At 39.9% G+C, this 14243-nt stretch overlaps 1 protein-coding gene across 2 annotated transcripts in view; it reads right to left on the bottom strand.

The window, feature by feature from the left end:
• Positions 1 to 14243, bottom strand: part of LOC124713568 (WD repeat-containing protein 11-like) — a 202574-nt gene that overhangs the window by 160273 nt on the left and 28058 nt on the right. For both annotated transcript variants that reach the window (XM_047242957.1, XM_047242956.1), the window contains exons 3-4: positions 6956 to 7067; positions 6686 to 6839 (exon numbers count right to left, since the gene is read on the bottom strand). In XM_047242957.1, the coding sequence (XP_047098913.1) occupies positions 6686 to 6839; positions 6956 to 7067 (266 nt within the window). The remainder of the gene's footprint in view (positions 1 to 6685; positions 6840 to 6955; positions 7068 to 14243) is intronic.

Raw genomic sequence — 14243 nt, 5'->3', positions numbered from 1 at the left:
GAGACAAGCAACACTGCATCAAATAATTGCAGAAATCAATGTGGAATATATAATGAACATATCCATTAGGATGGTGTGGTGAAATTTGGTGTTAATAGAGTATGGCAGCAGATGACTGACGTGCCTTCACTAACAGCGCAACAATGCCTGCAGTGCTCCCCCTGGGCTCATTACCTTATTGGCTGGACTCTGGGTGACTGGAAAACCATGATCTGGTCAGATAAGAACTGATTTCAGTTAGTAAGGGCTAACACTAGGTTTGGGTGTGCTGCAGGCCCCAGGAAGCCATGGACTCAGTTGTCAACAAGTCACTGTGCAAGCTGGTGGTGGCTCCATAATGGTTTGGGCTGTGTTTACATGGAATGGACTGGGTCCTCTGGTCCAACTGAACCAATCATAGATTGTAAATGGTTAAGTTTGGCTAGTTGGAGCCTATCTGAAGCCATTCACAGACTTCATGTTCCCAAACAACAATCAAATTTTTAAAGATGAACCACAATTGTTCACTGCAGGTTTGAAGAATTGAAGAACATCCTGGACAGTTCAAGCGAATGGTTTGGCCTCCCAGATCATAAGACATGGATCCCATTGAAATTTATGAAATAATTGTGAGGTCAATTTACACACAAAACGCTGCATCGGTAACACTTTCGCAATTACAGATGGCTATAGAGGCAGCATAGCTCAATATTTCTGCAGGAGACTTCCATGCACATTGAGTTGCTGCACTGCACCAGGCAAAAGGAGGTCCGACATGATTTAGGAGGTATCCCATAACTTTTGTCACCTCAGCCTATCTGAAGCCATTCACAGACTTCATGTTCCCAAACAACAATCAAATTTTTAAAGATAAGCCACAATTGTTCACTGCAGGTTTGAAGAATTGAAGAACATCCTGGACAGTTCAAGCGAATGGTTTGGCCTCCCAGATCATACGACATGGATCCCATTGAAATTTATGAAATAATTGTGAGGTCAATTTACACACAAAACGCTGCATCGGTAACACTTTCGCAATTACAGATGGCTATAGAGGCAGCCTAGCTCGATATTTCTGCAGGAGACTTCCATGCACATTGAGTTGCTGCACTGCACCAGGCAAAAGGAGGTCCGACATGATATTAGGAGGTATCCCATAACTTTTGTCACCTCAGTGTATTCTATTCACAGAGGTGCCAACACCACACAGGCCATTCACTGATGTTGCTCTTAATATCTATAAGGACTCAGAGGATATTGTTTTCCTGTGTAGGCTCTAGTTTTGTTTTTAAAAAAACACTTTATTTCATAATTAGTAATTAGCTAATTTCATCCCCTTCAGTATTATCAAGCTAACAGATGGTAAAAACAATATAAAAATTATACCAGCTTCAAGAAGAAACTAGAAATAAAAATAAAAAATACATGGAAAAAACTTAAATGCCTCCATTAGTATGGGGAAAGCAACATGTGATGGCTTCCAAATAAGAGTTTCATACAAGTGGAGTAGCTACGAGTATAGCAATCGCTTTACTTTCACAAGATGCTCTCGTCATTCAAACTTTCAACTTTCTCCTGTAATATTTGAACTCTGAGGGATGCCTGCTGTCAGCATGTCAGCCACAAATTCTTTCTAATAAACTATTTTAGAAGGTAGCCTCTAAAATTGTTGTTTATTAGTAGGATCAACATCGCTGCTCTCGATACGGTCTCATCCCATGGTCTGCTGCATTTCCAGTCCATTTACAACTGTCTTTAGTACGAGCAGACATCAGGATACCAGACACTGTTGGCTGCCACACAAGTCCAGCCAGCTCCACTATTCCACCTGCTATAATCTCTCAGTGGTGTTGCGTAACTGGAACAATACTGGACACAAGGTATGTCTCCCATTCAAGAATTATTACAGTGTCGGTGAACCAATGGAAGCTGCCTATGGAATCTTCTATTTTTAAATTCAAGGTTAAATCTAATAAATTGTGAAGGTGGAGGAGAAAGGCTGATAAACTGGAAGGAAGTAAGAACCTTAAACAGTGAGTACGAGCTTCCTTCGAGGCAGAACAACATATGCCTTATGACCAACGGCATAAAATGAACAAAAATTGGTGTCCCCAGAAGGTATAGAAGTGGGCAGAGTAAACAATTAAAACTTCAACTGCCGGCCACGTAAACCTTCCCATTTCTTAGAATTTCACCTATTAATTTAGGAGTAAAGGAGACCAATCACCAAATACCAGAAGCAGTGAGCTGTCGAGAGGCACACACAAAATAAAACTTTGTTTGGTATTGGAAAAAATCGTTTGAAAAGCTAGAGTACACACACACACACACACACACACACACACACACACACACACACACAGTGTGCTGGTTGGCTCACAATGCCGGGATTGCAGTTTGGCAGGTGGATCGGACTGAGGGTTTGTGTCAGGTGGAGTGGGTAGAGCAGGAGAGAGGTGTGAGCAGGATGAGTGGCTGGGAATGGGTTGTCAGTGGCTCAGAGGTAGGCAGTAGGTGGGTAAGCTAGGAATGCGGAAGGAAATTGTGGCACATGCGTGGGCTAGGCTTTTGACACAGGTGTACCGGAGCAATTGAGGTGTGGCAAACAATGAAGATGATGTGGAGGCAAAGAATGAGAAGGGATGACAGGACAGAGGAAAGGGAAACTGCTGGGTAGAAGGTACGAGGACAGTAGGTTAGCAGAGATTGAGGCCAAGAGGGTTCCGAGAGCAAGAGACGTGTTGTACGAACAAGAAAGCTGGTGCTGGAGAAAAGGATCAAGATCACGTGTTGAATTCTAGCATGTTGTGCCCAGTGAGGGCCACTGAGTGGTTAACTTCGTTCTTGGACACAGTTTGATGGTGGACAATCATTCTGGTGGACAGCTGGTTGGTGATCACGCGAACATAAAACACTGTGCAGTGATTGAAGCAGAGCTGGTATTTGCTTTCACAGATGGCCCTGCCTCTGATAAGAGAGGATAAACCTGTGGCAGGACTGGAGTATGAAATGCAGGGTTGGGTGGATTGGGCAGGTCTTGCATTTGGATCTTCAATAAGGATATGACCCACGTGACAAGGGGGTTGGGAGTGGGAGTGGCATAGGGATGGACAAGGATGATGTGTAGGTTGAGTGGATAACAGAATACTACTTTGGAAGGCATAGGAAGCATCTTAACAGGATGCCCCTCATTTCCGAACATAACAATTTATAATCAAAGCCCTGGATACGGATACGGTTCCGCTAGTCCAGTACATGCTGATACTGGATGATGATGATTTTTTTTTTTTTTGGGGGGGGGGGGGGGGCACTCCTTTGTTGCTGCATCTTAGAGGTCGTGGGAGGATCAGAGGTTGTAGATGCATATATAATGGATGTTAGCAAATGTAATCTACTCTGTTATTTAGGTTTTGTGGTTGGGATTACTGTTAGTAGAGACTTGTCAAGATGAAGGTGATGAATTATACGAGACCAGCAAAAGTTTTGTGGCATGTACATGGGTGTAATTGATCTGAGATTATTTAAAAGGCTGCATGCCCCAAAAATATACCTTTGTGTCTTCAATGCAGTAGATTCCATTGCCTCCATTATCCTTAGACTCTTGATAATTGCTGGTTCATGAAGTTACGTGGATAATTTCTCACACAAAGGAGAAAAATGGTAACCTCGACCACAGATCAATATTACTAACAGAATGATAGTCTTTGGCTACCATAGTATATGAATTTTTTCATTCACATTCTTAGTAGTGGCTGGGACAGAACTCATGACTTTCATGTTAGACAACACTAACTAAAAGAAAGAGATCACCAAATATTTGTGTAGTTCACATACTAGGACTAGTCTTACTTTGGATAATCTGTTAGTCCCCTCTATAAAGATCAACACGGATTCCACAAGCAGAGTTCTTGCAAAACTCAGCTCGCTCTGTTCATCCATGTGATTCAGAGCACTGAAGACATCAGTGCCCAAATTGATGCTATGTTCCCCAACTTCAGGAAGACATTCAATACAGTGCCACACTGTCGTTTAGTGAACAAAATGTAAGCTTACTGAAATTGGACCAGATTTATTACCTTGCACGTTGAACTCAATATATTGCTCTTAAGGGAACAAAACTGACACGTGTAAAAATTGTGTCAAGGAAGAGGCGTAATGTACATATGATCTTGTGGATAAATTTGCAAGATATATGAGGCTGTTTTCCAACAAAGCAGTTGCTCCCTACATACCATTGAGAAATGAAATACGAATAGGAGCAAAAATAGTGGTATCACAAGTAACTTCCACCACATACAATAAGGTGGCTTGCAGAATATATACATATATAGCAGTAGCTACAATAAAAGTCATGCTCCAACCACATTGTGATCTCCCAAATTTCTTTCAGTAGCACATTATGACACCCTTCCCCTGTTTTAACAAAAAGAAATTTGTGCTCATAGTTCAAACTGATATTGCACAAAAACATTACATGTCTAACAAGCAATGTATTGTCATAAATTGAGGATGAAATTACTTTTACATTGCTATGCTTAAGGCCATTGGGAGCCATCATGCGCACTCCACGATAGGAAATCGGAGACAAAATGCAGAGAGCAGGCAAAAGCGGTAGTGTTTAGGTTACCCGAGCTAACTACTAATACCAGAGCCCTGAAAATTGCAGATGTTCTGGGCAGCTGTCCCAGTGGAGAAGTTTCACTTCAGAAAATTAAATGGTAACTCCATCTGCCACCTAGATGCTGTTGTAAGGCATCATAGTAGAAGATGACCATGAAAAGGCATGTCTTACCAGAGGCAACAAGTTTGATAGTTGCTTTTTCTAATGTTTAGAATTAGCCTTCAGTGTAGTAGATAGTTTGATCACTAATAACTAATGTTAATCAGACCCCTGAATTCCTAGAGTCTCCTGCTGCAAAAATCCTGTGGAGTCCCAAAATCTGTATCTCTCGCAGGTGCCCTCTGGGAGTGTTTGGCACTGATCCAAGTCACCACTGCCTTCACTGGGAATTTGTCTTTCTGCATCTGCTCCTTGCTGCTCGGAAATTGTAGACTGACCTAAAGCACCCCTGTCTTCCCTCTATCCTGTGTTAGCACACAACAGTATATTCATGTTCAAGAAGCATGACATCAAACAACTGTAAGAAGTTCAGTTAGCTTTTTAAGATGGTATCAGCGTCTAGAGGCACTGAAATGTTGTGTAATATCATATTTGAGATCCAGGACGTTAAAGGATATGGCATGGAGCTAATAGTTATTCTTTCACAAAATTTGATTTATTTATCATTCCACATACAATTTCACACATAGTTCCACATTTCCACACAAAAATCTCAACACATTAAACATATAACTCTTTTCACTGTCTATCTGCAACTACACACATTGCAACGAGCTTTACAGGTGCATCAAACACAGTCTGATGCAGTTAGCGCTTACACACAATATTATATAACAAGCTGTTATCCTCAAAACTTCTAGAACTTTCAATAAGTCAACACCATGGCAGTGCGATATTTGTTTTTAGATAGTTCATCAAATTTAGTTTATTCAGGACATGTATTTATTTGAAGATTTTTAGTAATAACAACTGATGATAAAGGTTAAAACATTTGCAGCCATTAAAACTGGAAACTTCCTGTAATGTTACAACATCATCTGCATACTGATACAAAAAACCTAAAAATATAAATGGTGACATATGTTTTATCTGAGTTGAAACAGTCTTTTAAAATTATTAACAAATAATTTCATTTTCTTTAAACAGGATATGCTGTTGAATTTTTGTAAACCAATGTTTCAAGCCCAAATCTTACCAGAATGTAAGTGGTATCACATACTTCACTAGTTGGGGAAAAAAAGTTCAATTAGGCCACGTTTTATTACAGAATGGAGCAGGCATTGGGAATCAACTTGATATCCTTAGTCAAAGTTAGCAAATCGTTCCTCTATGTAGAATGCTACACTAAGAATTGGATTTATAATCAAAGGAGAGATGCAATAGGTCTACTGAGATAATGTTTGCAATTATGTTTTTGAAAACTGCAAAACACATCAATAATTCACCAAATTAATTCAAGCACAGATAATGTGTAGAACAGTGTACTAGCAATAATCATTAAATGAATTAAATGCACTGAAATTAAAAGAATGGATTGATGGGGAAGAAATCAAAGAAGATACAGTGACACAAAATCATAGTGGTGCGAACTGTTTACACGCTGAACCTGTAATGTAATGAATATACCAATGACAACTGAAAATTTGTGCCTGACCAATGCTCACACCTGGGTTTCCTATTTACTGTGAGCAGATGCCATAAGAATCAGTATGATTCCACCTACGATTTCCGAACACTACCACCAGACTCCATCATGAATAGTCAGAACAGAAATACTCATATCAATTTTAAGTTCTGTTGGCAGAACATGTCACAAAAATTCTATTCATATGTGGTACTAATAATAAGCAATACAGAATACACATTGCTTATTGAACAACTGAACCTTACAGCTCTCCTAGAATTCTCCTCCCAAAACCAAGACCTTGATGCATCTATGGTCCAATATCTCTCACAAGTTTGAAAATGACAGTGATATGCAATGTACAGCCCATTGTGCTGTGTAGGGTGGCTTGGAGGGTGTAAATGTAGAAACAAACAACCAGGTACAGCCAACCAGCCGACAACAGTACTTTACATACTAACCTAGGATTGGTTTGCTGCCATCCTGTAATATAGCAGATGGAATTCCAGCAGCAACATCCCACACAATAATATGCCCTGTTGTATCTGAAGAAATCAAATTAAGAGTCACTTGCTCAGTAAGGTGTCTATTGTGAGACACATTCTCCCACAAGACCTGTATAAGGGAAGAATGAAAAAGAAGTTTAAACAGCATTTTCTATTGCAAAACAAAAAAAGGTCTAAACTTTATTACACACTAAATATAAGTTTCATTTTAAATTAAATTTTTACCTTATTCACCATTGCTTTATGTTTATCGAGACGCTGTATTGGCTGGACATTTTTTGTGTCAATAATAACAACAGTGTAGTTTGAGCCATATGCCAACAGACCATGACTGCCCCTGAAAATCAGTGGACAAAATATGATTCAGTACTAACAATGAAAAACTGATGGTTAAATGAAACAAACACTGGAAAATTGAAAACAGGTTCATATAAATAAAAACCACCTCTGAGTGTGCAATTGCCATTTCTAGGAGGAGGAGGAGGAGGAGGAGGAGGAGGAGGACGGGTTGGACATAAGTGGCAAAAAAATAACTAGTGGAATAGAGTATATGATTTTCCTACAAGTTCTGAACAAATCAACTATTTCTCAAAAGGAAAGGAACTGGCAGGGTAGCAGGGCAAACTAAAATAGTATGTTGTGCTCTCTGAATTATACATTACAAGATAGTGGTTCACAGTCAGCTGGGGTTTGGAGGAGACAAATCAGTGCATGCATGATGAATAATGAATGATAATGACAGAAAGAAAGAAACTAGAACTGTTACACGGAGGGAAACAGATTGTCTTAAGAAAAGGACTGAGGTGGTCATGGAGATGAAAAAAGAAAAGGGGGAGGGTGGTTGTGGGGGGACAGAAGAGGATCAGGTAGTGGCAAAAATATCTTATACTTAGGACAGGAAACTGGCTGGAGAACACAACATAAATCTTACCAAAACATTAATGAAATCAGAAACATACTGGTAGATAATGCAACTGGCACTACTATGAACCAACCATTTTACTAACAGAACTAATTTCATCATTTATTTATTTGTCAGTGTTTAAAAGCTCATTAAATCAAAGTTGTCCTCAATGCAAAGGTTATCTTTAAGACCTCAGTGGTTACTAGCAATAGTCCCATACTTTTTCTGTTCATTATCACTCCTTTCATTTTTGGTATTGCTTTGTAGGTGTCGAGTGCTCCTGAAGAGTTAGCACTCAAGTTATTAGTTCCTAGATACTACAACAATAGTTGGGGTGGTTATAAAAAGTATACAAATTGGATATAACAAAGTCCAAGTACTTAGGTGATCCTATTGAGATGAATCATTTAATCGTCAAGCTGTCGCCTCAGTTTCTGTAGCATCTGTGGTCATGTGGTTGCTTCTGTTAACCATTTATCACATTCTTTAGAGGAACAAAAAACATTGCCTTAACAAGCTTGACACTGGAAAAAAATTATCTTTGTTTTGATTTTTACATATATAAAGATATATTTGCATGTATTTTAATGTTTGAATTTTTTTGTTTGATAGTTAGAAAATATAATAAAAGTATCTTACTCTTTTATTTATCAAGAAATTTCTAACTCGCATAATAATCTCACATCTAACAATTAAAGCAACCGCTCAAGAGTAAATAAAAGTATTGGTTCATAAATTACCTTACCATGTAAGAAATTAAATATGGTACCTTGGAGGGCCAAATGAAACTAAATTATTGACATTTATAGAGGCGCTGGACAAGTTAAATAAATAACAAGGGGATTATAACCATGATGACAACTCATCATCTGATAATGGCAACAGAAACTGTTACAAATCTTGCTTCCAACCAAAAAACAAAATGAAATATTGCACAGTTAGAAAACAAAGTAATAATAATAATAATAATAATAATAATAATTATTATTATTATTATTATTATTATTATTATTATTATTATTATTATTATTATTATAAATATTATTATTATTAGCACCAGTAATTAAATGAGAAACAGAAATAAAATCTTTAATTCTAATGATGAGAGTAGAGTGTGTAGAAATAGACTGTTGGGTATTTAACTTTGCCAAAAATTTCTATGATTGAGTTCCTGAAAGAATACAAACTTTAAAGGTATGTCCTGGACCAACGAATGTAAAATAAACATAGTAATTTTTATGGTACTTGGATTTTACAGAAAATTTATACAAGTTGTGAAGACCACAGCTATACTGTTCACTGGAAATTTGTGCCATGTTGGTACTCAATCCCAGGTTTCCCACTTTTTACATGAGTAGTTGCCTTATCCACTTCGGCTATCCGAGCATGTCTCACAGACAGATCCAAACTTCTGCTTCCCATAGTGGTCACATAATTATGTGATTCAGGCACAGGGAGAGACTTGTTTACTTTTCTTTCAGACTTCCTTGGCTTTGGCATGAAATACATCAGTACAGTGTCTGCATTTGACAGTGTCTGTAAAATTCGATGCAATGGTCCTTTGGAGATGCATTACGGACACTGGCAAATACAGATGCTGCATTAATGTAATTTACAAAATTACAGGCTATGAACAATCACCAATTATTAAATTTATTGAAGCAAAAATCCAAGTCGATTTGGGATCACTAGAAGAGGTTAAAATTTTAAGTCATCCGAGAATGAATCAGAATTTTAAGTTAACCACAGATGCATTGGAATATGGTTTGGCTGTAAATTGTTCCAAGGAGAATTGGTTCTAAAGAACTGACAGCACCAAGTTATATAGCCTTCACTAGTGGGAAGTCTAAGCAAACATGAGTTAAATCCATTCAGCTACTGATAAGGTACTACTATCTACTGTCTGGAGTTTACAGAAGTTTCAAACATTAGTGTGGAGTTCAAGGATAGTAATATATACTGACCATAATATTTTAGCATTTTTAATGTAAATACATTGCTACACAGCTGATTCATGAGATGGGTTCTGTTTATCCAAGAATTTAAACTGGTAATCAATTATATTAAGGTTCACTCAATGCAGAGCCTGATGCATGATCCAGATTACTGTCAGGCAAGAAATTTAATGTTAAGACTTCGTCAACTATCAAATATTTTTCCAGAATTCAGGTATTTATACACTTCACATATTCCAGAATACACAACTGTTATGAACACAAGATGTTTCAAGAACCTTCCAGAAATGGGAAATGCTAAATAACAGATAGCCGCTGGTGGTCGAGTTTGAAGTGGCGACCTCAGCAGGTCAACCACCAATGCCAACCCCTATGCTACACTGCATGCACTACCACTCGTGGTAGTTATTAGTTGAAGGCATATTTCTGAACAAGTCTCTTGTTATTGTGATCTTCATCCAAAGACTGATTTGATGCAACACTCCATGCTACTCTATCCCATGCAAAACTCTTCATATTCAAATAGCTGCAACTAACATCCTTCTGAATCTGCTTACTATATTCATCTCTTGGTCTCCCTCTATACAGTTTTTATCCCAACACTTCCCTCCAATACTAAAGTGATGATTGCTTGATATCTCAGAATGTGTCCTATCAACTGATCAATACACCCATGTAACCTTAAGCATTCTTCTGAACTGCTTATCATCTACATATCACTTCTGTACACGGCTACACTATAGACAAATAGCTTCAGAAGAGATTTCTAAAGAGTGAAATGTATTGTTAAGGCTTTTGTGGCCACTTGTTTACAAATTGTCTGTTGGCTTCTGTCTCGGTTCCTTCAGCCAACGTTTGATTAACGATTTACCTAATCAGAATGAGATTTTCACTCTGCAGCGGAGTGTGCGCTGATATGACACTTCCTGACATATTAAAACAGTGTGCCGGACCGAGACTCGAAATGGGGACCTTTGCCTTTCGCGGGTAAGTGCTCTACCATCTGAGCTACCCAAGCACAACTCACGCCTCATCCTCACAGCTTTACTCCTGCCAGTATCTCATCTCCTACCTTCCAAACTTTACTGAAGCTCTCCTACCCTTTCAATTTACCTAATGTTTTTCCACAACGAGGGGCTGGCACTGTCAAAACTTCACCTCCATACCAGCAATGGAGTGTGATGCTTTGACAGTGCCAGCCACTCATACTGGTGAAAGGTCAGATAAATCATCAAACAAAAGTCGCAAACCTGAGACAGAAGCCAACAGGCAATTTGTCACTTAAATTTATATTTGATGTTTACAAATTACTCTTCTTCTGAAACACTTTTCTTGACATTACAAGTACACAGTCTATATCCTCTCCACTTTGGCCATCATAAGTTATTTTACTGCCTAAACAGCAAAATTCACCTACCAATTTTAGTGTCTCACTTCTTAATCTAAATCCCTCAGCATCACCCGACTGAATTCAACTACTTTCCATTACATTCACTTTGCTTTTGTTAACTTTCATCTTATGTCCTCCTTTCACGACATTGTCCATTCCATTCAACTGCACTACCAATTCCTTTTCTGTCTCTGAAGGATTACAATGCCATCAGCAAACCTCATCTTGGAGTATCATATCTTCCATCTTGTCTTCATTTATTTCCTCTTCCATGTCTATTGTACTGACTTCAAGTTCATTTCCCTGGTACAACCCCTATACACACTCCAATTTCCGAGTTTTCCCTTCATTGCTTAATACTGGTTTTTCATCTGAACACTTGTTATTCATACAACTGCTCCTCTTTTCTCCAAAGCCCTCTTTAATTTTCCTGTAGGCAGTATCTACCTTTCCCTTGTTATGCACACTTCTATACACTTACATTTGTCATCTAGTCACTCTCACTCACCTATTTTGCACTTCCTATCAATCTCGTTTCTTAAATGTTCATATTCCCTTTCGCCTGCTTAATTTGCTGCATTTTTATATCTTTTGCTTTCATCAATTAAATTCAGTACCTTTTTTGACATCCAAGGATTTCTAATACGTCTTGTCTTTTATCTGTGTCATCTTCTGCAGCCTTCACTATTTCATCTCTCAAAGTTACGTATGCATCTTCTACTATATACGTTTCCCCCGTTTCAAGAAATCATTTCCTAATGTTCCCTTTGAAACTCTCAAAAACCTTTGGTTCTTTCAACTTATCCAGGACCAATCTCCTTAATTTCCTATCTTTTTTACAGTTTTAATCTACAGTTCATAACCAATAAATTATGCTCAGTGTAAACATCTGCCCCTGGAAATGCCACACTTTAAAATCTGGTTCTGAATTCTCTGTCTTATCTTTATATAATCAATCTGAAACCTTCCAGTGTCTCTAGGTCTCTTCCATGCATACAACCATCTTTCATGATCCCTCAACTAAGTGTCAGCGATGACCATCATCAACTGGAAGAAAAATTATAACATCTGTTGGTTTAAAAATGCATATTTGTCGCAGAAGACACTTTTATATACGAAACGTAAAAATGACAAACTGTGGCATGCAACATTATGCTGAAAAACTTTGGTAAGTTACACACACACTGCTAACAGAACTTCTGGAGATTTATTATTTTGTGCAAATGAACAACAAAATTTTCGTTTATACAGATGTAATTGTTTGTTCAAAATCTTAAATCTCATAAGTTCTTCATCAATTGTTTCTGACAGTTAGAGAAAACATTGCATTTGAATATGTGCGTGTTTTAATATATCTATTTTTTAAATATATGGGAGAGGTCAGGGGCCGGGAAGTGGTCAGGGGGAGGGGAGTGGTCAGGGGGAGGGGAGTGGTCAGGGGGAGGGGAGTGGTCAGGGGGAGGGGAGTGGTCAGGGGGAGGGGAGTGGTCAGGGGGAGGGGAGTGGTCAGGGGGAGGGGAGTGGTCAGGGGGAGGGGAGTTGTCAGGGGGAGGGGAGTGGTCAGGGGGAGGGGAGTGGTCAGGGGGAGGGGAGTGGTCAGGGGGAGGGGAGTGGTCAGGGGGAGGGGGGGGAAGGAGTTTACATAATCTGACTCTTACAAATATCGAGACACAAAGGAATTAATGCCATGTAACTTCTAGTGAACATTGATTTGCACCAATGGGGAATGATGATAATTTGTGCTGGACCTGGATTCGAACCCACATCTCCTGCTCACTTGGCAGACACTCTGACCACTAAGCCATCTGGACACAGAGGACATAACTGTACAGACTACCCTATCATGCCTCACATCAGACCCGGAGTCTCAACTTATCCACGACACTACTGACATTACTCACGAACGAAAGACACCACATATATAATAAAGGTGATGCTGGTCGATGATCCCTTCAGTGTAGATGCACACCATGCTCAAACTCTTACAGGAATCGGTGAAATGCCACACAGGATCATGAGGACAAGATTAGAATAATTACAGCACATAAAGAGTCATTCAGACAATCGTTCTTCCTGTGCTCCATACATGAATGGAACAGGAAGAAACCCTAATAACAGGGTACAATGGGACAAACCCTCTGCCACGTATTTCACAGTGGTTTGCAGAGTGTGGTTTTTTTTTTTTTTTTTTTTTTGGGGGGGGGGGGGGGGGGGGGGGGGGAGGGTGTTTAGGGCACTCGACTACTGAGGTCATTAGCGCCCAGTCACAAATGTAAGTGCGCATATAATCTGGTAAAACTCAAGGGGGAGGAACACCAGAAAGTTCTTACAAAGACGCAGATAAAATAAAAGAGTTAGATGTCTTTGGACAAGCAGCTGCTCGAGCGTCGGCAGCTAAAATTTCCTGTAAAGTAGATGGCAGAGACAGGACAACACGAGATTGATTAAAACGGGGACACGGCAATAAAACATGGCGCACTGTCAATGCATGACCACAAGGGCACTGCGGGCGGGGTCACCAGATAGCAGGTAGCAGGTAGCAGTGGCTAAACCGGCAATGCCCAATCCGCAACCTGGCCAAAAGGACCTCCTCTCACCGAGGTGGTTGAGAGGAGGTTTTCCAAGCTGTTGGGAATGGTTTTATGGCCCGGAGCTTATTTTCTTGAAGTGACGACCAAGTATCCCACCATAATGACACAAGCCTCTTACAAACAACCCCACTAATGTCAGACGATGGGACACAAAGGGAGGCTGGCCGAGGCAGGAGGACTGCAGCCTTGGCCACAGCATCAGCAGCCTCATTCCCAGGCACTCCTACATGGCCTGGAACCCACATAAAGCTAACAGGAGAGCCATCATCAGCAAAAGAACAGAGGGATTGCCGGATCCGTTGCACCAAGGGATGGACCAGATATGGAGCTCCAACGCTCTGAAGAGCACTGAGTGAATCAGAGCAGAGTACATACGGAGAATGGCGGTGGCGGCGGACATACTGAACGGCCTGATTGAGAGCAAAAAGCTCGGCCATAAAGCTGGAACACTGGTCGAGGAGCCGGTATTTAAAGGTGACATCCCCGACGACAAAGGCAAAGCCGACACCATCATCAGTTTTGGAGCCATCAGTGTAAATAAAGGTGTTACTGGCAAGTCGCGCACGAAGTTCAACAAACCGTGAGCAATACACTGCATCCGGAGTACCCTCCTTCGGGAGCGAGCTGAGGTCAAGATGAATGTGAACCGGAGCCTGGAGCCAAAGTGGTGTCA

This window comes from Schistocerca piceifrons, chromosome 1, assembly GCF_021461385.2.
Source record: "Schistocerca piceifrons isolate TAMUIC-IGC-003096 chromosome 1, iqSchPice1.1, whole genome shotgun sequence".
Classification (NCBI taxonomy): domain Eukaryota; kingdom Metazoa; phylum Arthropoda; class Insecta; order Orthoptera; family Acrididae; genus Schistocerca; species Schistocerca piceifrons.
The sequence above is the reverse complement of the archived record's forward strand: the minus strand, read 5'-3'. Positions and strand labels throughout refer to the sequence as shown.